We start from the raw sequence: 25,363 nt of genomic DNA, 5'->3' as shown, positions 1-25,363 counted from the left end.
AAAATGGTCAAGTAATAAATTTTAAAATCAGCAGTTGAGATTCAGAAGGTAGCAAATCAGGAGAAACCTACTGATTTGGTATTCCACCATCTAACAAAGTCTTAATCTCTTAGCAATTGATAAGCAAGTGTCTGTATGCAACTCAGTTTAGAATTCATCATTTTGGCATATTTATCCAGCAAATGAAACTCAGACTTTTAAAGAAATGTAAACCTAGACAGATGGGCTGCTAAAGTTTATTACAAGATGTTGAATAAGTCAGGCAAGAGTAATCCAAAATGTCAATTATGTGGAGACTAAATTACAAATTTAAACTTAAGCAGCTTTTAAATTTAGTTAGGAACACCTAAAATTCCTAGCGGCTTCTTCAGGAGCTGATGTCACTCATTAAGATGAAGGTTTGCTGGGCTCACTGGCATGTCTCTTCCTCACCATTTCTTGAGGCAGGATACAGTTTATCTTCCCACTGAAAAGAAAAAATTGTAACATTGATGCAGATCCATATATAACCAATAAATCAGATTTGACAGCTATGCACTCAAGTTGATTTAGGGTTATCTTCATCAGTTACTCCAATTAAATACCCAGATCAAAGCCACTGCCTTCTGTCACAATAAATTTTCTTATCCAAAACCCATCGCTCTCACTGTTGTCAACCTTTGGTATATGACCAGAGGAACTTGGGACTACACATCCATGCCACCAGTGCATCTGTGAAAATCAATACCAGTTAACTTTAACTGGATGCCTAGTCAAGATTTAATGATCTCACTACTGTAGCACAGCTTAGGATCAACCAAAGTTTAACAAACCACTGGCCAGCCCCTATGCTGCCTTCTGCAAGTCTAAAGATGTACAACATTGGATGCCCAACTTAAACTATGGCTGGTTCACCCATCACCTCAGCACTTGCAATACCAACTTTCAAGTTGATTTTCCAATTCTCCATTTGGACTCCAATTATGGCTACTTGATCATTTGGGAACAAATTTCCAACACTGTACACATGCCTTCAGCTGAAACACCCCTCTTACTCCACCACCATCCCAGCGATCCCTTTTCCTCCAACAGGCTCTTTAAAATCTATTCATGTTCTCACCTCTCTGAGGACTCAGTTAGAGTTGTCATTACTGGATGGTTCTGGGTTTTTCCAAAGAAAAAACTGATCACCATTGGCCCGATGCAGACTTTGGTAATCCTACAAATATAAAAAGTTTTAGTAACTCATCATCTGCCTACTTGCATCTTTGATACAGGTCATACCAACAAAAAAAACTTAATAGCAGAGGTGTTTTTATCAATAAAGACTCACTATTTAAGATGCTCAAGCAAAACAGAAAATACAACAAATCAATTTGGGGTTGATGACCTTTGATCCAATGTATTCCTTATACCTGGGTTAGATATAAACCTGTCACTAAGAGTTTCAGTGAGTAAACTAACACCTTACTGGTCTCAATAAACAATGCTATCACCATGTCAAACTAACAATTAGCATTTAATTGCTTATTTTAATGTACAGATTCAATTTAGAGTCAAGGCAAGTTTCATGCATTAGCCACATTCCAGGAGTACATTTCTTGCTGTGCAAATACTGAAGTTTTGTAATAATTCCTGGACTACGTTACATCACATCAAAATCCCCATTGCACTGGATAACTAAAAATAGTTTTTGTTGACTAGAGTATACAAGCCAGCCTATGGAGTTTAATTTATGAAAGAATTTTTAGATTTATTAATTCTCACATTTATAGAATGTCTATCCAATTTGTCTCCCAACTCTACACAGGTTTGCCAAGAATCAGTAATTATCTTGCTTCCCAAGCTGCTAAAAGTTGGTACCAAGTTACATTCTGTTTCAATTAATGTCACATTATAATCCTGACTGACTTCAAGACTTCAGTCAACTAACCAAATTTGGTAAAAGCATCTTTGGAAGATTGATAGCGTTCAATAAATACAAACCACATACAGGCAACCCCCACGTTACAGCAGTTCAGGTAATGGAAATTCACTTGAATTCATAAATCACTCAAAAAAATTGAATAAAATTTGCTCTCATAAAGGAATGTTAATTTTATTTTACAGCTCACATTTCTTGACACATGCAGATGTGGCTTCACATTATTGAAAGTCATGTAGTGTTTTTTGGATATAACACCCCACCCAAATGATGTGGGAGTCACCTGTAGAATGATTTTAATTAGATCAGAAGTTTGAAATAAAGCAAGAAATTAAGTAAACTGCTCAGCATTACCTCCTCTTATCTGTATTATGCAAAGTGCTTAGTTAAAAATCCTCTTACCTGGGTGGTGTGGAATCACTTCTCCAATATGCTCCGAGCTACCACAGGAGCTATTACTGGAAGCTGAACCAAGACGCCCTGGAATTGGAGATTTAATCTTTAAGTTAAGCAATTCTCATACATTAGTTTTCCCAAGAACTTTTTAACCCCTGGAACCTGAATCTCAAATATGTCCAATAGGTTTGGAACAGAAAACTCACATTTGCCTTGCAAATATCAAGGTGCCCATTCCAAGTTCTGAAAGTCAACAGCATCTGCCTCATGATTCACATTGTGTACAAAGTGTTAAAAATCTCATTTTTGGGGTTCCAGGTGATTTTAGAGCAATTTGGCAAAAATCAGTTATTTTCAATTATTAAAATCCTGATCTTGAGCACGAGCACAATTTTCAACTTCTACAAGCTCAACCAAAAGAGAAAAAGTTGAATTACACAGCACCCAACTTGCTCTGCTTTGGATTCAACTAGTCTACTAACTTTGATATCCTGAGCTAACTGACCAGATGCGTCTGGTATCTCAACTTGAAGAGACATCACTGCAAAATCTAGGAAAGCTAACCTTCATTAAAAAAGGGAAGGTAAAACTAAGTACCAACTGAATTACTTCTTCCATTTCTCTCAACCCCACCATCTCCACATCAAAGCATTAGACAATGGGAAAATGGTGAAAAAGGCCTTGACAGCATGAAGTCAGGTGATTCATGGGTGGGGCCTTACTTTCTGCCACCTGTAGCCTATTCTTCCTTAGGAAAGGAAATAAACCAGGATACAAGCCCCACATGGCCAGAACAGGTTAGTTATGACAGAGGAAAGAAAGGAGGTGACTGGATACCTGCATCATAAAGGTGCCTACTGCCACCCATTTTCACTAATCTGGAACTCTCCTCCTTCCCTCTAACTTGTTGCCTCAGCATACAGTTTAATGCAAGTAAAAAGTTGATTTTCTGTTGGAAAGTAGGTCAACTGAAAGTAGACAAAATCAATTAATTCACAATCTAGTAGTTCCCTTTTCCTCCACTTACTGCAAAAAGTAGTTTTTCTTTCTCAGAAATAGTGACTTACTCCTGTAATAGTCATGGGTTGCTGCAAGTGATCCAGTTGATGGAATGGATGCCATTAGGATCTTTCAATCTAGTTTCCAGATGGCAACCTTGAAATGGCAGCAAAAACAGCATTTAAATTAATATTAAATCCAACTGTTTGCTCAATTAGTTCTATAAAATTGTCATTTCTGCTTTACTGACCAGAAGCACAGCCTCCATCAGTATCAATAAAAACATACAATATTAAACATTCTAAAAATTGAAAATAATTTGTACATAAAGCACTGTTTAAATAAAAAGTGTAACTACTACTTTTTATCAAAGACAACATTTAGATAAAGCATTTCATATTCCATCTGGGTAGCATACAATCCAATGGATGAACAATGAATTTTCCAATTTCAGGCAACCCACAGCCCCAGTGTTCTCTCACACTCACCTGCTCACCAACTTCTCCCCTCCTTTGTTCACCTTTCCCATTTACTACTCCCATCTGGTTTCACCCATCACCTACCAGCCTCTTTCCCACCCCACTTGTACTGCCATATACTGAAAAATTTTCCTCTTCCCTCAGTCCCAATTCAGGATCTCAACCCAGAATTCAATTTACATTTTTTGCCTCCACAGATTCCAGCATCTGCAGTTTTTGTCTTAGTTTAAACCTTAACTAAAATCAGTTAAGTCCACATGAAGATTGAAAAATATCCAAAGAATTGTCAACCTATTAGAGAAATTTACAGATTAAACTGGGGCAAGTCCAAAACAAATAAGTCGTTGGAAACCTGTTTTTAACTAGGATATATTTAGACTGTTTACTCACACTAGATAATGTCTGAACAGTTGGCTTAAAATAACAGGACTGTTCAACAGCACAACAACTGTACCCAAAATTCCAAATCCTCAAATATCAAAATCTAAAATTAGTAAATGCTTGATTGTTCTGTAATCCAGGAGGCAATTAGGTTAATTTGGCAATTTACAAAATGCAAGGGGAAGCGGACATGAGGAATTCAGTGATGCTACTTGAAGACCCCTGAACGCAAAATAAATTTACGATACTACAGTGTGATGGGGTGGACAAGGAAAGTCAGAATTAATGGTAAAGTTACAACATAACGAAGTCCATGAGCTATGGTATTCAACAAGTTAAGCAGACTACAAACCTACAAGTGATAACACAATCTTCGCCCAAGTAACATCTTGCAGAGACTGCCAGGTATATATACACATCCATAGTGACTTGCGCAATTTTCTTAAGGTGTTATCTTACATGCAAGTTGTCATAACAAGTTAACGACTTCCCCAAATTTAGAAGACAATTAAGAAAACGACTCAGGTTTTGTTTTAAAGAAAGATACCAAAAATTGTCGCACAAAGCTGCTCGTTCAGGAGACATCGCTCCAAGTGCTAGTTAAGAAAGGGCTGAGTTAACAGCACAGCTGTCAGGGGGAAGGCTGAGTAGGCTTAAAAGTTGCTGATGCGATCCGGGGTGGGGGTAAACAGAAAGGACGTGAGTAATGCAGCGGAAAGGCTGCAGCAACAGCCCAAAAGCCGCACCCCGAGGTCAACTGGGCCGGGGAGGGGAAAGGAGAGAGAGACGGCAGCAGCGCTCCCCGACACTGCAGGCCACAGCCCGCCGAACCCAGTGCTGCCCACAGGCCACCCACCCTCCCCCGGACCCGGGCAATGAAACTCCTCGCCCACACACATCTCTCCCCCGCCCCCCGGGAACAACCCCCTCCCTCCCAGCCCACCCCAGGGACAACCCGCCTCCCCACTCCGGGGCTAGCTGGAGGGCCCCGGGAGCCCCTCACACCCCACCCCCGGGACGCCCCAATTACCTTAGACGCGACCCACACCAAACAGGAATCCGAAAGCTTTGACTGAAGAAGGCGAACGCTAGGCTATAGGGCCCATTTGAAACAGCGGCACGAAGCGATCTCAAAGCCACAAGTTTTTCTCTCTCTTCCTTGCAGCAAATAGTCGCGACCCGGTCCCTTTTATACCCTCTGTAAGCGCTGGGCGGTGCCGATGTTTGGTCGGGGGCGTGGCTTTCAGCGATGATGGACAGATTGTCGATCATCGCTGGCAGCCGCGCCCCCCCCCCCCGACCAATCAGCGGCGAATGTTCTGTTACTATGCCTCAAATCGTACATGTCAATGGAACAGATGATGATGATGTAATAACGGAGGAGAGCTCCGAGAATGGCGGCGCGGATGGCATTTATCAGTTTCCCTGGTGGTCTAGTGGTTAGGATTCGGCGCTCTCACCGCCGCGGCCCGGGTTCGATTCCCGGTCAGGGAACGTGACTTTTTTTTCTACCATTACATTTTGCACAGTGTATATTTACTGAAAACCGGAGAATACATATAAGCAAAATGTGTTAACAGTGAAAATACAACGGAAGTTAACAATCTTCCTGATCTCTCTGGTTGTTCTTGAATGGAATTTCAAATTTATTCAGTGCACAGAAAAAACATAATCTTATCTTAAATACTGTATTCAAATATAGGTACTTCTGAAGGAAAAGAAAAAACACGTTCCCTGACCGGGAATCGAACCCGGGCCGCGGCGGTGAGAGCGCCGAATCCTAACCACTAGACCACCAGGGAGCTCTGAACATAAGGTTCGAAATGTCCTCCTTCTGGCAATCGTCCTAGTGAAATGGCAATGAAATTAATTAGATAGAAAGAGTGTACAGAAAGTCTCTCAGAAACAGTGGCGAACAACACATCTAGAGTGAATTAAATTAGCATTAATAACAAAAAAATGGAGAAGTTAATGGGATTAAAAGGTAATAAATCCCAAGACCTGATGACCCTTACATCCAAAGGTTTTGAAACAACTGGATACAGAGATATTGGAATCAATGCTGTTATATTCCAAAACTCTCGACAGATTCTAGAATGGTTGAAAGACAGCAGGATGCAATCCCACTATTTAAAAGAGGAATAGAAAAAATGGGGAATGACCAACCAGCCGGTCTTACATGGGTAGTGGGGAAAGTGCATTGTTAAGGGAGTGGTAGCAGGAAACTTAGAAAATAATCATAGTATTGGGTGGTCAACATGGGTTATGAAAGGGAAATCATGTTTCACAAATTTGTTAGAAATTTTTGAGTTTGCAGTTAGCAAAATAGATAAGGGGCAGATGGGATACACCATAGGAAAGTGCACTTTGGTAGAAGGAATAAAGGCATAGACTATTTTCTAAATGGGGAGTGAATTCTGAAATGAGAGGTGCAAAAGGACTTGGGAGTCCAAGTGCAGGATTCCCTGAAGGTTAACTGGCAGGTTGAGTCAGTAGTAAGGAAGGTAAATACAATGTTAGCATTAATTTTGAGAGGACTACAATATAAAAGCCAGAATCTAATGCTGAGGCTATATAAGGCGTTGGTCAGACCTCATTTGGAGTATTGTGAGCAGTTTTGGGCCCCATATCCAAGGATGTGCTGGCATTGGAGAGAGTCCAAAGGAGGTTTATGAGAATGATCCAGGGACCAAAGGGTTAACATATGAAGAGCATTTGATGGCTCTAGGCCTGTACTTGCTGGAGTATGGGGGGGGGGGGGGGGGGGGAATCTTATTGAAACCTACTGAAAATTGAGAGGCCTGGATAGAGTGGACGTGGAGAGGATGTTTCCAGTAGTGGGAGAGCCTAGGACCATAGGGCACAGACTTAGAATAAAAGGACGTCCCTTTAGAACAGAGATGAGGGGGAATTTCTTTAGCCAGAGGGTGGTGAATCTGTGGAATTCATTGCTACAGACAGCTGTGGAGGCCAAGTCATTGGGTATATTTAAAGTGGAGGTTGATAGGTTCCTGATTAGTGAGGGTGTCAAAATTACAGGAAGAAGGCAGTAAAATGGGGTTGAGAGGGAAAAACAAATCAACCATGATCAATGGCAGAGAAGGTCGATGGGCTGAATGGCCTAATTCTGCTCCTATGTTTTACGGTCTATGCTCTAAAGAGGAAACCAGTAGATGAGGTGTATTTGAACTTCCAGAAGGCCTTCAGTTAGGTGCCACACAACAGTTTATAGGACAAACTTAGAGCACGTGGGATTTGGGGGTAAGATAATGATATGGACTGAGAATTGTTTAATGGACGGAAAACATTGAGTTGGAATAAATCGTCATTGGCATTTGAAGGAAATGAATCACTCTCTTGAAATCAATATAACACTTCACTGCTGGTGGAAGGAGTATTATTAAGTACTTTTACCAAGAGTCAACTTTGTACATTGTGTGGAGAATTTCAGAGCCACTTTAGGATAGAAGGTCTCTTGGGTACGTTAGGTTGAAACTGAAATACACAGCAACATGATCAACACCAGCAGACAAATTAACCTCACTGCTCTATGATATGTGAATGCCTCACCATATGCTTGGGAAGTGTCTGTCTCCCTATCTCTAATGATTAGGATGGTGAGGGGGTGTCAGTTGAGAGATCTTTGGTAAACTACCTGGTCGCTCCTTGTCCCACATATTCTGTTCTCTTTCTTCTTGCTTTTGGTAAACTACAGACTTTGAGTAATTAACCAGAGCCTGAAAATTGTTGCCATGACATTTTCCATTTAAATGGTTTACAACTTTGTACTGAAATCATTGTTATCAGGAGATAGTGAAATGACTAATGCCATTTAAAATATTTCATTGCAAACCAAGTGCCCACTTATTTCAGAAACATTACAAGCTACAAGAGACAGACGTCACTACACACATCAGATTCCATGTACAAAATATTGCAGGATTCAACTTGGTCTAGCAGGGAACAATGGATCAGTGTCCTTGTAATGGTCCCCGCCAGTGGCCAGTGAGGCAAAGCTGGTCAGTAGTCGATGCAAAGAAACTGCAAATGCTGGAAATCTGACACAAGAACAGAGAATGGTGCAGGCACTCAGCAGGTCAGGCAGCATCAGCGTAGAGAGAAACAAAGTTTTATGTCAAGGACTCTCCAAAGGAATTGCAAAAGTAAGAACACACTTTTTTTCTCACTTTTCCATTTCCAATAAAGGGTGCTTGGCCCAAAATGTTGAATCCTTCTCTCCACACCGAGGACAAGTTTTCTCACAGGAATAGGGGTGTGTGTGTGTGTGTGTGTGTGTGTTTGGGTGGGTGGGTGGGTGGGGGGGTGGGGAGGAGGGTTGCCTGATGTTGTTGAACTCAATATTGTCCCAAGAATTGTAACCCACCTAGTCAGAAGTACGAGATGCTCTTCCTCAGGTTTATGCTGGGCATCACTGGAGCAATATAGGTCAAAGACAGAAAAGTCAGAGAGGGAGTGGGATGTAGGATTAAAGTGACAGAAGCTCAGAGTCATCCTTTTGGACTGAATGAAGGTGTTCTGCAAAGTGGTCACCAAATTTGCATTTGGTTTCTCCTATGTAGAGAAGACCACAGCATGAGCACCAAATGAAATACTCTAAATCTGAAGAAGGGCAGGTGAATCACTGCTTCACTTGGAAGCCTCGTTTGGGTTTCTGGATAGTGGCGAAAAGGTAAAAGGTCAGACGTTGTATTTCCTGCAGTTGCATCGGAAAGTGTCACGAGAAGGGGAGAGCTTGATGGAGACGCAAGGGTGGGCCTGTAAGTCACAGTGGGAGTGACCCTTCCCTCTCCTTTCAATAAAAGGTACCTTCTGTTTTTGCCTCAAGATTTATTATTGAACTGAACAATTTCAGGTATACCCCAATCATCCCCACATTTTTGTTTTTGTTTTCATAGATGTGGCTGCACCTTTATGTTTTAATTTGTTGTGTCTCAAACTGTTTCTGTATCATGGAAGAGTACAGCACAGGACAGGCCCTTTGGCCCACAGTGTCTGTGCCGATCATGATGCCAGTCTAAACTGATCCCACCTGCCTGCACATGGTCTGTATCCATCCACTCCCTGCCTGTTCAGGTGTCTAAGTGCCTCTTCGACATTGCTGTCAGATCTGCTTCTACCACCTCCCCTGGCAGCATGTTCCAGACACCTACCACTCTCTGTGTAAAAAACTTCAGAATCAGCACCAGAATCAGAATCAGGTTTATTATTAGATGACTTGAAATTTGTTGTTTTGTGGCAGCAGTACAGTGCAAGGACATAAAAAAAACTATAAATTATAAAATAAATAAATAGTGCAAAAAAAGGTACAATAAGGTAGTGTTCATGGGTTAACGACTTGCCTCCCACGTGCAAAATCTCCTTTAAACTTTCCTCCTCTCACCTTAAACCTATACCTTCTGGTATTTGACGTTTCCACTCTAGGAAAAAGACTCTGAATATCTATCCCATCTATGCCTCTCATAATTTTATAAACTTCCATCAGGTCTCCCATCAGCCTCCAACACTCCAGAGAAAACAATCCAATTTTGTCCAACCTCTCCTTATAGCTAATAGTCTCCAGTCCTGGTGAGTCTCTTCTGCACCTTCTCCATGCCTCCACATCCTTCCTATAGTATGGTGACCAGAACTGCACACAATACTCCAAATGTGGCCTTACCAAAGTTTTATATAGCTGCAACATGACTTACTAACTTTTAAGCTCAATGTCCCGACTGATGAAAGCAAGCATGCCACATGCAACACCCTATCCTCTTGTGTTGCCACTTTCAGGGAGCTATGGACATGCACCCTAAGATCCCTCTGTACATCAAAGCTTCCAAGGATCCTACCATTTACTGTATACTTTCCTGTGGCACTTGACTCCCAAAATACACCTCACACTTCTCCATCTGCATTTCTCTGCCCAAATTTCCAACTGATCTACATCCTCCTGTTTCCTTTGACAACTTTCCTCACTATCCACAATTCCATCAATTTTATGCCGTCTACAAACTTACTACTCAGACCACCTACATTTTCTTTCAAATCATTTATATTACAAACAAGAGGTCTCAGCATTGATACTTACAGAACACCACTGGTCACGAGCTCCAGTCTATAACCAAGCAATTTTGAATCCGATTTACTAAACTCACCGTGGATCCCACGTGACTTAATCTTCTGGACCAGCCTACCATGAGGGCCTGTGTTAAGTGCTTTCCTGAAGTCCCAGTAGACAACATCCACTGTCCTCATCAGTCATCCTCATCGCTTACTCAAAAATCTCTATCAAATTGTGAGACAGGATGTCCCCACACAAAGCCACGCTGACTATCCCTAATAAGTCCATGCTTTTCCAAATGCAAGTGAATCCTATCTCTAACAATCTTCTCCAATAATTTTCCTACCACCGATGTAAGGCTCAGCAGCCTATAATTTCCTGGTTTGTCCCTGTTGTCCTTAAACAAGGGAACAACATTGGCTATTCTCCTGTCTTCTGGTCATTCTCTCTTCTCTCCACTCCCAGCAGACAGAAGATACAAAAGCTTGAGAACACATACCACCAGACACAAGGACAGCTTCTATCCTGCTGTTATCAGACTCTTGAATGGACCTCTTATACACTAAAGGTGAAGTCTTGAACTCTTAAACTACCTTGTCACGGCCCTTGCTTTTACTTGTCTATCTGCACTGTACTTTCTCTGAACTGTGATATTATATTCTGCATTTTGTTTTTAGTCCCTTTGTACTACCACAATATACTTATGTGTGGAATGATCTGTCTGGATGGAACGCAATAAAAGCTTTTCATTGTATCTCTGTATGTGTGACAACAATCAACCCAATTACCTCACCTACGGCTAAAGAGGATACAAAGATCTCTGTTAAGACCCCAGCCATCTCCTCCCTTGCCTCCCTCAGTATCCTGGCACCGATCCCATCTGGCCCTGGGGAATTATCCACCTTAAAGTTTTTCAAGACGCCCAACACCTCCTCTTTCTTAAAATCCACATGCGCTGGAATATCAACATATTCCTCCTTAACTCACCATCATCCCCATCCTTCTCCTTGTGAATATCGATGTAATGAGGTACTCATTACGGACCTCCCCCAGTTCCTCTGGCTCCATGTGTAAATTCCCTTCTTTGTATTATTTTGTTCCAACTGCTAGTTTTAAAGTAATCGTAACTTTAACAGTTTGGTCTGCACCCTTTCATAGACATTCTCTCTGTCCTGTCCACCTTCCCCTTCCCCTCCCTCCTCCCCAACTACAAAGTGCATTTGTCTTCTCACTTTCTCAGTTCTCTCAGCTGCAGTAGCTTTGCTGCCTCAGGAAATAAATGATCCATCCAGTGGTCAGTCACACAATGGTGGAATTTGTTCCAGCTGAGGACCAGTTTGGGAGATACTTTCAAAGAAGCCTAGTCGAGTTGCTGCAATGCATCTTGTAGAAGATACATGTGACACAGGATGTGGTGGGGTAAATTTTTTAGTTGGGAATTGGGTTGCCAAGCAGGCTGCTTTGTCCTGGCAGGTGTCAACCTTATTCAGTGTTGTTAGCACTGAAGGTGGGGATGTCTGGAACTAACATAAAGGCAACCCATGATTCCACTGCATAACACGATCAAGGTGGCTAAATATCCTACTCTTCCTTTGTTTCCTGGATAAGTTTGGAAAGACTTAAACTTAAGGAAATTTATTTAACTTGTTGACAACACTTAAGCAACCTATTAAAACAGTGCACAAAGGAATTTATTCAAAAACATTGAACCATGCAGTAATTAACTAATTTAACCCTCTTGTCTTAGAAATTACCATTGGAGATATGAACCACTGTAATTTAGTAGGATATTCCTCTTTCTTCTACTGTAACAAAATTGTAATCAATTTAAATAAAGTTAATGATTATGCAAACATATAGTACCATGCACATATATGAAGTGGATTATTTTCTATATAGATCCCATATGATGTAATTTCCAGATGATATAAAGATATCATAGACAGGCGGATATTTATTTTGAAAGCATTCCCTTTGAGTGCACCCAACAGCTTAATGAAACAATGGGTCACAATAGTTTATTAACCAACAGTATACACATAGTATAATTCAATTTACCCAATACTTGCTTTTAGATCGCATGATCTCTGTGCTGCTCCACCACCAGAATCACATCAGCCAATCACACAACTCGTGTTAATGTAAAGCGTAAATGATTTGACTCTCTCTTGTTGGAGGTGGTTATTACCTGGCACTTCTGAAGCACAAGTGTTACCTGGCACATACCAGGCCATGCCTGAATGTTGTCTAAGTCCTGCTACATGCAGCACAGACTGCTTCATTAGCTGAGAAATTGTGAATGGAATTGAACGGTGCGCAATCATCAGTGAACATCCTGCTGCTGACTTTATGATGGAAGGTCATTAATGAAGCAGCTGCAGATGTTTGAGCTGAGAAGCTGCCCCAAGGAACTCCTGTAATGAAGACCTGGGGCAGGGATGGTTGATCTCCATCGATCACAACCATCTTCCTTTTTGCAAGGTATGACTCCAGCCATTGGAGTTTTTTCCCATTGATGGCATCTGACTTTAGATTTATCAGGACTCCTTGATGCCACACTCAAGTCAAATGTTGCCTTGATGTCAAGAGCAGTTACTGTCACCGCACTTCTAGAATTCAGCTCTTTGGTCCACCTAAGATCCTGGCATAACCAGAACTGGGCATTTATATGGGAAAAAAGGCTATGCACCCCTGCAGCTGCTCCACATGACTGATCTTTTACCTTGGTGCCACCTTCCTCACTAACCCCATATCGCCTGTTTCGCAACATCCAAAAATCTATTGATCTCCTCATGAACCTCCTCAGAGACTGACCCTTCCTGGGTAGAATTTTCCCAAAATTCATCATCCTCCAGGTGATAATGTTTCTTCTTATCTCTGTGCTGAATGGTCAACCTCTTATTTTGAGTACTAGATACATCAGCTGGGGGAAACATCATCCCTACATATATTTTGTCAATCCCTGCAAGAATTTTGTATGTGACAATGAGCTGACCTCTCATTCATATTAATTTGAGAGAGTATTGGCTCAGTTTCCTTGACTTCTAGGCATTAACTTTCAGCATTTAAAATAGCAGATATTGTAGGCAGTGAGGAAAGTTATCAAGAATTACAGCGGGATCTTTATCAGCTAGGTAAATGGGCCGAGGAATGGCAAATTAAGTTTAATTCAGGTAAGTGTGAGGTGTTTGCACTTTGGGAAGACAAAGGAAGGTAGGACTTCTCACAGTGAACAGTAGGGCCCTGAGGAGTGTTTGTAGAATAGAGGGACCTAGGAGTACAGTACATAGTTTCCCTGAAAGTGGCATCACAGGTAAACAGGGTGGTGAAGAAAGCTTTCAGCATACTCACCGTTACCAGTCACGGCACTGAGTATAGAAGTTGCGATGTTATGCTGCAGTTGTACAAGATGTTGGTAAGGCTGCACTTGGAGTATTGTGTTCAGTTTAGGTATCCTGCTATAGGAAAGATGCCATTAAACTGGAAAGAGTGCAGAGGAGATTTACAAGAATTTTGGGCATAGGTTAAGGTGAGAGGGGTGAGATTTAATAGGAACCTGAGGGGCAACTTTTTCACACAGAGGGTAGTGCATATATGGAATGAGCTGCCAGAGGAATTAGTTAATAACAATAACTACAATTTAAGACATTTGACAGGTGCATGGATAGGAAAGGTTTTGAGGGGATACGGGTTAAACACACGCAAACAGTACTAGCTTAGATGGGCATCTTGGTCGGCATGGATAAGTTGGGCCGAAGGGCCTGTTTCCATGCTGTATGTCTCTATGACCCTCCTCGCAGGACAAAGCAGCCCATCACAGGAATCAAACTGGTGAATTGTTGCTGCAATCCCTGTATTGCAAATATGTCCTTCCTGAAGAAGACAACCAGACCTGTACACAACGCTCCAAGTGAAACCTCATCAGGGCCCTATATAATTACAATAAGACATCTTTACTCTTGAAATCAAATCCTCTTGCAATTATGGGCAATATACCATTTCTTTCCTAATTGCTTGCTGTACCTGCAAATTAGGTCTCAGTGATTTGCATACATGGACACCCAGATCCCTCTGAAACAAAATCTTCCAATCTCCATGTTTCAATTTTGTGTCTCCATCTTTCAATCTCCTGCCATTTAAAAAGAAACCTCCATCTTCCTATTATTTATGTGTGTGCATAAAGAACCTCTGTGAACGTGCTGAAGGCATTGGATGTATTAAAGCGCTCTTAAAGTAATTCAAACTTAATAAAGAAAATATTATAACAACACTCAACGTTAATCACACTAATTAATTACACAACATGAAAAATTATCTTTATGACAAAGAGTTTACTTACAAGGAAAAGTTTCACAAGTATTTAAAGGCAAATGTCAAAAATAAGCATGTTATTATTGGAGCCTGCATGCAAGAATATCAATTTTTGTGTTGTAAAATGTTATAAATACATATTTTATTCGTGTACTTAATGGAAGGAAGGCCCATTGATTTTCTAGTTATTTCTGAATACTTGACTTTAAATTACACATTTTGATTGCATCTACCTAAAGCAGCTGATGCTAACTAATTTTGATGTACTCATTCGGGATTCACTAATAGCAAAAATACAAAATCCAAAGCTTCAGATTTATAAAATTCAGACAAAATTTCCTTTCTATGTCACATTCACACTGATCACATGCCCTGAATGTCACAGTCCTGGAGCTTAACTGCCACCTGGTGGATCCCTGAGGAAATCCAGAGGAACTCTAAATATATCTTCCTAATACTCTATTTTTATTGTTCCACACAAAAGAAATCCTGCATTGCCATGTTTCCATATACTGTCCTTCAAAAGACAAACCCAAGAATTTCTATGATATCTTTAGGTGAGTGACATTTGTGTCACTGAATGAGTTTTGATTACACTACTCTTAAAAATACTATATTAATTGGTAAATTTTTCCTGTGAGGAATAAAATGACATATATGCCACACTAACATCAAAGAAGTTATTTCTCCTCAAGTTCAAGGAACTAAAAACATTTTAGATTTAGCAGAACTGATGAGTGGGTTCTGGACTCTGGTTCCAATCCAGTGCCAACATCTGGGATATAGGTCTTTACTACCTGCTACCTGTAAGTGTTCCACATGAACTAAAAACCAGTTCTTGGACCCTAATTGGCAATGTCATTCAGAAGCACCACAGTGTAGGTGGTGTGGGAAGAAGGGCTGCAATAGAAAGTGATTTTCTGTGTTTATGACAGAAAGATTATGTTTTAACACTGCAGCTATCTTAATTTGTTTGGTTTTGAATTAGGATGGCACAGGAGCGCAGGCTGATAGAGCTGCTGCCTCACAGCTCCAGCAATCCGTGTTCAATCCTGATGTCCTGTGCTGTCTGTATGGAGTGTGCATGTTCTCCCTATGACCTTGTGGTTTTCCCCCAGGTGCTATTGGTTTCCTCCCTCATCCCAAAGACGTGCAGGTAGGTAGGTTAACTGACCACTGTAAATTGCCCCTAATGATAGAATTTGGAGAGCTGTAGTTGGGATTGTGGAGAGAAGGAAATAGGATCACTGTGTGTGTAAATGATGGTTGGCATGAACGTGATGGGCCAAAGCGCTCTTTTCCATGTGGTGTCACTTGATGAAATTCAAAGAGATGGTTGACGAGAGGAGGTCATGGAAAATCCAAATCCATAGCTATTAAAATTCCAGTAGTGGAAACCATATTTACACCTAGCAATTCCTGGGAGAGCTTAATGCTGATACTGGTTAGCTGAAATGTGAATGGGGCTAATTCTCTAATACTAAAACATCTCACCTTGATAAAAAAAAATAAGGGCTTCTTGATCAATAATTACTTATGGCAGATTTGTTTGTAAGCCATTTTGAAAAAGTATAACAAATACATTGAAGTTATTCCTGTTTTACATCTCATTTAAGACAAAACATTACTTCAGCACAAAGTTGAATATGAGAGATGAAACGTCATTTGAAGCATTAAGCGGATATTTGAAGCATTATTTGGTCACTGCAAAATAATGTGCAGACATGAAGTCCAGTGAAAATCCCATTTCATGATTTCAAATAAACAATTAATTTCCAGTGATATGGACTGTCCAGTAGTTATTTAACTAAAACCTATCTCAAGAACAGTGATGATAGGAACTAATCTTATTTATTGAAGACAACAGGTGCTACTATTCATTATTAAATTGAGTGATAATTAACGTTAACCATTTGATGTGTGTTCAGTGCTATTTATTATTCTGCCAAAAAAATGATAATTTAAAACCAAGGTTCAGAAACTCTGCTCCAAGGTGATTTTAAAGCAAGGACATAGAGGATGATCAACCTACAAGGAAGATGTATGGGTCGTTGTTTCAAAACTGAACAATGGAGAAGTCTCTTCAACTAGACAACTAGGTATGCTATAACAGCAATGACATTTCTATTAATATAACATCAGGTGACAGGCATCTTCAGCTCTCTCTTACCAAGTATTACCTGGTAGGAAATGTTTTTACTAGTAAATGAAAATCAATAAAGGAGGTGATGAAGAGTCTTTAACCTGAAAGGTTAACTTTGTTTCTCTTTCTGCAGAAGCTACCTTCCCTGTTAAAGCATTTTCTGCTTCTATTTATTATGTCAATCCTTGTTACATTTTATTTAATATTTTCTTCCTTTCTCTTTGGAAGTATCTCATAATCATACAGTTTCGTGGCAACCAGCAACTCTCTAACACCTTGTCAATGGCTATTCTTGCAAATCCAAACCTGCTAACACTTCCCTTTCTTAATCCAGGGAATATAAAGTTAAATGTAGTTCAGCATAAACCAGGAATCAAGCCTGGTAACTTGCTGCTCTCTTATCCTTAGTACTATATTGCACAATGCAAGTACACATTGAGCTGTAAAACATTTTAATCAAATCTTTTATCAAACTCTTACTAATTAACATGAATTACCAATTAGTGTTATCTTCCATAAGAAATGCCTTTTTCAGTTGTAATGTATTGCATTAAGCTAAACACTAGTATTGAAAACTTCCATGGAAGTAAATTTCTTATTCTTCATCATTCAATTTGATGAATGACAAGGTGATCCCATAAAAGCCAGCTTCCTTCTTGCTATGAACTATAGCGATGAGGTTTGATGTTAGCAGATAAAAATCAAAAAAAAACTGCAGACGTTGAAAATCTGAAATAAGAATAGCAAGTGCTGAATACACTCACCAGGTCTGGCAACATCTGCGGAAAGACAAACAGAACTAGTATTTCAGGTCCGAGACCCTTCATCATAACTGGGAAAGAGAGAAAAGAGTTAAGTTTTCTCTTGCAGAGAAGGTAGAGGAGGATGGGTACTCAATATCAAATAATCCAACCTTGGGTAAGAGTTCTTTCTTTCTGTCAGTATCAGAAATGGCCACTTCTATCACCGATCCGTAGTTTCGGCTTGGTTTTGCCCCTTCTGTGACTGTAGTCTGGCCTGCTGGGCATGTCCCACAGCCCTGCTATTAGCAACACATCACACAGACAATGAAACATAATCTGATCCTAACCATTTGGTCTCACCCTATCTGAGATATTCCATTTGTTTTACCTATGTCACCCCCCCCCCCACTTTCTTTGTTACTGAAAACTATTTTCTCTCTTCCCCAGCTCAGACAAACATATCACATTAACTCTGTTTCACTTTCCACAGATGCTGGCTGGCACGCTGAGTGTTTCCAGCATCTTCGGTTTCTATGTTTGACTTTAGCAGAGCTGTACTTACTGTGTCATGGTGCATTACATCCTGTGGCATTACATACATGTAACTATGATAGAAAATGCTGTCAGAACTTTTTAATGATCATACATTCAAATTAAAAAGCCCCGACTTCTGTAGCCCAGAGGCGTTTCCCTACTTTTGCAGCCTGTACCGGAGGTCGAGCTACAGGACTCGGCAACAGAGGAAAGGGATCATTGGAAAATGGAACGGAATAGCTGATAGAGAAGAAACGGGAAATATTGAAGAAGGTACTTGTTCAACATTTGTCACCATGGGGACCACACAACCTGAGGGAGACACCTTTTGGAACTGTTCAAGATGGATACAGCTGAGCACTGACTCCTTGTGATGACTTTGTTCTGCAGGAGGAAAGATACCTGCAAGAACTTCAGCTCTGAAATGAGATAAAGAGGTCAGTGCAGGCTGGTGAGGATAGCCTGCACTCCAGTGCTGATGGCTTGACTCGACTGTCACAACTTCCCTCTGTGATGCACATGTGTTTAAATGTGACACCAAGCGAGTCTTCAAAGGGTCAGAATGGTCTAATCCCTCAGTCACGCTAAGATATCTGGCAACTTCAGATAAGCATTCCCGAAATCCCAGGATCCGGTAATCAGTGGCAAATGCTGGAGTTTCAAAATAACCTGTTAATACAAAACTATACAATTAGAGCCCATGCAATAAAACCCATTGTAATAAAAACATGCTATGACAGTGCTCCAAGTTGGAAACTAAGTAAAATACACGATGCATTAAAACTGAACATTTTAAGTGCAAAATTCCACATATTCTCCAACCCTTGCTCAATAGCTAAAGCAAACCAGAAATATTTCAGGTTTATGATGATAAATAGCTGCACTACAATTAATCTCAGTGCCTCAAATTACAAAATGGTGAAATAACTTCACCACACACCTTGCTCTGCAATTGGTTTCTGTGGATAATGGTCAAGAAGGCCAGGTTTAACTGTCATGATCACCAGCTACCAAGTAGCCACAGATGCTCGCTGTCAACATTCACGTACAATGAGTAACAAACTGGGGAGTAACTGGCATCTGTGGAACTGCACCTCAATATGAAAAATGCCTTTCTAGGGTAACTTTGTATCTGCAGCCTCTCTGTGAGGACCCTCCAGCCAAATCTCCATCATAAGTTGTCAGCAGTCAAACTAAGAAAACTGCCCTATGGCAGTTCTTGCCCTATGGCACTCCATAGTAACTTCATTACCATGGAAATCAATGGGTCATATGCACAGCATGCATAACTTTCTGTGTAATATGAATGAATATAGGGACAAAACCATGAGAAATTAGCACATGCTAAAACTGTTAGGGAGAAGGTATCAAAATATTATCTTCACACAGGGTAAACTGTTAGAAGAAGTCTGGTCTTCACCAGACTGGTGGGTTAGGGAGTAATCCAGTGCTGGAACTCAGTGGAGGGATTAACCATGATGTACGCCAGGTTAATGTGATCAACTTTGAACAGCCTCACACTTCTGATCCATTTCCCGCACCTCTGCTCTCACTACCTCTCTTCTGGGACAGAACAAGGATGGAGTCCCCCAAGTTGTCACCTTCTATCCCACTGGCTTCCAGATTCAACAGATCATTCTCTATCACCTTTAAGGATATTCCACCACAGGCACACCTCCCGCTCTCCTCCCCTTTCAGCGATTCACAGGGACCATTCCCTTTACAACTCCCTGGTCCACTGTTCCATTCCCACCAATGCTTCTTACAGCACTTTTCCTTGCAACCGCAGACAATGCAACATTTGTCCTTTCACCTCACCATCCAAGGACCCAAACAGTCTTTCCAGGTGAAGCAGTGATTCACTTGCACTTCTTTCAATCTAGTATACTGCATTCTGTGTTCACAAGGTGGTCTTTTCTACACTGGAGAAACCAAACGCTGGCTGGGTGATCATTTTGCAGAGCGCCTGCATTCAGTCTGCAGGGACAACCCTGTGCTTCCCATTACCCGCCACTTTAATTCCTCATCCCACCCCTACTATGACTTATCGGTCTGTGGCCTCCTGTATTGTCACAGTGAGGCCTAACACAAGCTTGAGGAACAGCACCTTATTTTCTATGGGGGTACATTGCAGTCTTCTGGACTCAATATTGAACTTTACAACTTAAGGTAATTTGATTTCTCAGTCTTTATCAGTCATCCATCTGTAATATAAGCTCAGCTTGATTTCTTCTTTTGTCCTTTTTTTTGTCTCTCTGGGAGTGGAGAGAGAAAAGGACGATGGTGGATAAATTAAAAGCCCATGGTATCAGAGGAAGTGTGTTAGAATGGATTGAAAACCAGCTGTTTTGTAGAAAACAGAGATTTGGAATAAATGTGTCCTTTTCAGACTGGAAGGAGGTAACTGCGGAGCAGCCCAGGGATTGGTTCCTCGCCTGCAATTGTTCACTATTTACATTAATGACCTGGAGAAAGGAATAGTATGTAAGGTTTCCAAATTTGCCAATTATATGAAAATAGGTGGAAGGGGATGTTGTGATAAAGATAATGTGATTCTGAAATGGGATATAGATAGATTGAGTGAGTAGGGAGAAAGACTGGCAAGTGGAACTTAATGGGAGGAAATCTGTGGTATGTACTTTGGTAAGAGAAATCAAAAGGCAGATTTTTATATAAATGGAGACTGACTGAAGGTCATAGAGTCATAGAGCACTACAGCACAGAAACAGGCCCTTTGGCCCATCTAATCCATGCTGGCCTGGTTTTCTGCCTCGTCCCATCTACCTGCAAATTTGCAGATGACACCAAAATTGGGGGCGTAGTGGACAACGAGGAAGGCTATCAAAGCTTGCAAAGTGATCTCGACCAGCTGAGAAAATGGGCTGAAAAATGGCAGATGGAATTCAATGCAGACAATTGTGAGGTGATGCACTTAGGGAGGACAAACTAGGGTAAGACTTACACAGTGAATGATAGGGCTCTTAGGTGTGTGGTGAGTGAAGTACAGAGGGATCTAGATGTTCTAGCGCATGAATCACAAAAAGCTGGCAGGCAGGTCCAACAAGAGGTTAAATGGCATTTTGGCCTTCATTGCAAAGGGGCTGGAGTTTAAAAATAGGGAAGTTTTGTTGCAATTGTACAGGGCATTGCTGCAGCCTCACCTGGAATACTGTGTATCGTTTTGGTCCTCTTACCTAAAAATATAGTAATATTGGAGGCAGGACAAAGGAGATTCACCAGGCTAATTCTTGGGAAGAGAGGCTCATTCTACCAAGAGAGACTAAATAGTTTAGGCCTGTATTCCTTGGAGTTTAGATGAATGAGGGGTGACCTTATACAAACAAATAAGATCCTAATGGGGCTTGACAGGCTAGATGTTGGGATGTTTGCACTAGTGGAAGAGTCTTGAACAAGGGGACTTAACTACAATGAGGCCGGTCATTTAAAACTGAGGTACACAGAAATTTCTTCTCGCAGAGGGTGGTGAATCTCTGGAATTCTATAACCCAAAGGGTGGTGGAAGCTGGATCATTGGAAATATTTAAAGTGGATCAAGGAATAGAGGGGTATGGAGAAATGGGATAATTATTTGATAGATCGAGGAACAGAGGGGTATGGAGAAGTGGCACAGAAGAGGAGTTGAAGCCGAGATCAGCCATTATCATATTAAATGGTGGGGTAGGCTTGAAGTGCCTGGTGGCCCACTCATGCTCCTATTTTCTTGTGTTCTTGTACTTTGCATTTCATAACTCCCACAGTCTTTTGTCCAGGTTTTTTTATCTATGTTCTCAACCTCTAACTGCTCCCAATCACTCATTGACCAGATAGCCTTGTTTGCAGCTTATCTCCATGGTCACCCCAGTTTTACCCGAAACATCCCCCTCCCCCAACCTCCCTGCAGATTCATGAGCTTCTTTTGTCTCCTTCTCAATTCTGACGATGGGTGTCTGACCTAAGATGTTGACTCTGTTTCTCTTCCCACAGATGCGGCCTGACCTGCTGAGTGTTTCCAGCATTTTCTGTTTTCGTTTTAGATTTCGAGCATCTGCGGTTTTTTTGATTTTTCAACTCTTAACTGTCTTTTGCAATGGGCAAGGGAGCAATCAGAGATGACTATTAAATGGCAGCTGTGCTAGCAATGTTCACATCCTGTATAAAAGAAAATATTAGCAGGCTGACACAGCAGGTGGATCGGGAATGAGGATATGCCAAATCAGAAACAGTGAAGTTGTAATCAAATTCAGAGAGTGACAACTATACCCAGCATTAAATGCTTTTGTTGTTGGAATCTGATCAGTGTTTTCATTGTAATAAGAAAGTTGACTGGCACCAGTACAGATATTTGGCATTGCGAGTTAATAGATATAAAAATCTCAAGGTCAACAGATACATTTCTGAACATCCATTCGCATCTTTTCATGTTTCATATCACTGTTTATCAGTTAGCTCCTGCAAAAATGTGGAAGTTTTACTTCAATGACAATGTATTTGACCACTGCTCACCATGAACTGTATGTGCTTCTCATAGAAATTGCAGTAACAAAGAGGCTATTCAGTCTATAACACCCAGTTGGTATTAACTCTTCAACTATCTGATCCAATCATATTTCCCTGCCCTTACCCCATATTGTTCTCTATTATTATCTTTTCAAAAAAACATCCTATTCCCTTTTAAGTCACTTCAAAAACATTCAAGTTCCAGTAAGGCATTCCACTGCCACTATGTAAATAATGCTTTTAAATGTAATCTTCATTTTCTAACGATAACCTTAATTCTTGTTACTGAGTTTCCAACCAGTGGAAGTTTAAGTTTCATAATTCTGAAAAGAACCATTCAATCTCTTTTAATATTATCTGTTCCATTACTGCCCAAATCTTCCAGCTTTTATCCACAATCACATCCTCACATATTTTATATTATTCTAACGAATCTTTGTGCATCCTTCCCAGTGGTAGGCTGTGTTTTGATCACATACTTGACAATGTATCCACTTTTTTGTTTAACACGTTTAGCAGTCATACAAAAAAAAGTTTCTTAAGATTTAGCATTTAGGACATCCCCTTCAGGACATCCCAAAGGCACTTTGCAATTGTGCACTTCTGAAATGTAGACAGATGTAATGTAGGACACACATCAGTTAACATTCCATACAGTAAACTCCCACAGACAGTAATGTGATGATGGCCAGATACTCTGCTTCAGTAACAGGGTCTGAGGCAGAATGACCAAGACACCACATAGTTCTTCCAAACAGATTGGGACCGTGTTTGGGCAAAAGGGACCAAAAAATAGTCTAAATTTAGGGTCCTCTCAAGGAGGAAAATCCAGTCCTAAAAACTGTGGGCATCAAAAACCACCCACTTAAAGAAATATTTGACTCCAAGTAAACTTGAAGTGCCCTGTTGTCCCACGTCTGGAAGGCGAGGTTCCTGGCGTGGGGCGCAGCCTTCACACAGAGAGCAGCGTGAGGGCCTGTTCACCACCACTGCGTTCGCTGCCGAAGGGAACACCATGCTTGGAGCAACGCCTCGCACAATCACAGCCACGTTAGCTCCTCAGTAGCTGCCGCTTTGAAACAAAAATAGCGCGCACTGGGATGGGGAAGTTGCAGTGTTTGTTGAAAGGTTCGATACCTGGCATCAGAGCTTTTGTTCATAAATCCGCCTCTATTAGTAACCAGCTCCACTATCCAAAGTACTCAGCATGATGCTCACCTCTTCCGCTGCTCGTGTGGAGGATTTTTAAATGATCGACTGTCATTTGCAGTATTTCAGCTTTTTCCAGTTTTGTTGATCCCTACAAAACGTGTGAACTGTTAGACAAAGAACGGACCACTCAACCCTCTTTTCCCAAATAAACTTGGTCTGTTATTTCCAAAACAAAACAGGACTGCAATAAAACCCCATCACACGTTCGCTCCCACAGTGTATCTACCCTACTTCGTAATGCACGGGAAGGTTCAATCCTACTTGTTTCTCGTAAGCACTGGGAACCAGCCGGCGAAGTTCCGACAGACTGTTGTTAATGCGATCTCTGCGGCGCTTCTCGACGATCTGCAATTGAACGAAAGAGCAGTTTTGCAATAGCACATCTCTGCTAAAGTGGAAAGGAAGCAATAACAAAATAAAGGCAGAGTGACTTGCGAGAAAATTGCAAACGTACTCCACGCCTCTTCTTTCGTGCCTGGTTCTGGGAGCAAGTTGCCGGTTTCCCGGGATTGGATTCCTTCTTGTTCCTATTTAAAATAAGATTTGCAATTGGCATTTCCTCGGCTTGTTAAACTGCATTACATTTTCATTAATATCTGCTAGTAACCGTGGAGAATTTCACTAACTATAAACCCAGTCATAATTCAGGGGAATTTACGAGTAAGGAAGTAATTTACCCGTTTTCATCTTCAATGTCTAGTTCACTGTCCGAGGAGCTGAATTCAACAGATCTCTTCATTATTAATTAGCTCGCTCTCGCCGAACACCCTTTCTACTCTGCGAGTCGCGTTAGCTGCAGTGTTGCAAATCCAGCCTGCTTTCCCACGGTATCAGTTTATCAGCGTCGACAGCAGGTTCCAACCCTCCCGAGACCGTGTGATTGACAGTTCGCCCGGGCCTGGTTTTGTTTTCGTCATCACTGCAGCCCCGGGCTTCCCTCTCTTGAAGGACTTTGCTGTTGCTTTGGCGATGACTGACGGGTGCCACAGTGCTTATGGAAGTGTGCTCTGCCAAAGCCAATGGTCAATGTACCCCCAACTGCACTTAATACAAAATCTTTACCGATTTAGCCATTAGGGGTGGGCAATCTCTAAGCCTTCCCAAGGAATCTATTTCTACATTCACATTCAAGGCATGGACAGGGTTGGGGTATCTAGTAGAGATGCAGCTGTTAAATTACAGACGAGTAAATTAGAGACCTGGACTAATTATCCAAGGCCCAAATTCAAATCACACCATGCAAATGTAGAGTTTAAATGCAGTTAATAATCTGGAACTAAGAAAAACATTCATTGGTAATAATGACCACAAAGCTACCAGAATATCATAAACATCCATCTAGTTTCTGGTGGGAATCTGCCATCCTTACATTCTCTGGCCTATGACGGACTGAACTAGCCTAGCAAACGCCACACAGTTTTACTATGTTGAAACAGAGGAAAGAATAGACCACCTGCTATTGATCAAGGCACCGAATTTGGATGTGGTAAGGACAATCATAGCCTAGCCCAAAGTCCTCACAAATGTCTGGGAACTGATGTGTATATTAGATGAACTATCCCACAAACTAATTGACGGCTACACAGTTGTCATTCATTATGACAATAAGCCAGACTCCTCCATCACAGTCCCTAGGTACATCGTATGCAAGTGGCAGGACAGGTCTGCCTGAGGGAATGGCACAGTGATATATCGGTGGGAGGG

At 41.2% G+C, this 25,363-nt stretch overlaps 1 protein-coding gene and 2 non-coding genes across 3 annotated transcripts; 1 reads left to right on the top strand and 2 right to left on the bottom strand.

Moving 5' to 3' along the window:
* Positions 1–1,166: 1,166 nt before the first annotated feature.
* Positions 1,167–24,552, bottom strand: LOC127579041 (hairy/enhancer-of-split related with YRPW motif protein 1-like). Its single transcript, XM_052031674.1, has 9 exons — positions 24,337–24,552; positions 24,114–24,186; positions 23,921–24,004; positions 23,666–23,747; positions 18,353–18,619; positions 17,438–17,505; positions 3,204–3,267; positions 2,306–2,383; positions 1,167–1,198 (listed from the first exon to the last, which is right to left on the bottom strand). Exons 1-9 carry the CDS (start codon positions 24,396–24,398, stop codon positions 1,167–1,169), a joined length of 810 nt encoding a protein of 269 aa, XP_051887634.1. The 5' UTR covers positions 24,399–24,552.
* On the top strand, positions 5,581–5,652 carry trnae-cuc (transfer RNA glutamic acid (anticodon CUC)). Its single transcript has one exon. It is a non-coding gene; the product is annotated as a tRNA-Glu (tRNA).
* trnae-cuc (transfer RNA glutamic acid (anticodon CUC)) lies at positions 5,889–5,960 on the bottom strand. The gene has a single exon. It is a non-coding gene; the product is annotated as a tRNA-Glu (tRNA).
* Positions 24,553–25,363: the final 811 nt, after the last annotated feature.

Source organism: Pristis pectinata, chromosome 16 (assembly GCF_009764475.1).
Source record: "Pristis pectinata isolate sPriPec2 chromosome 16, sPriPec2.1.pri, whole genome shotgun sequence".
NCBI classification, from domain to species: Eukaryota; Metazoa; Chordata; class Chondrichthyes; order Rhinopristiformes; family Pristidae; genus Pristis; species Pristis pectinata.
The sequence above is the reverse complement of the archived record's forward strand: the minus strand, read 5'-3'. Positions and strand labels throughout refer to the sequence as shown.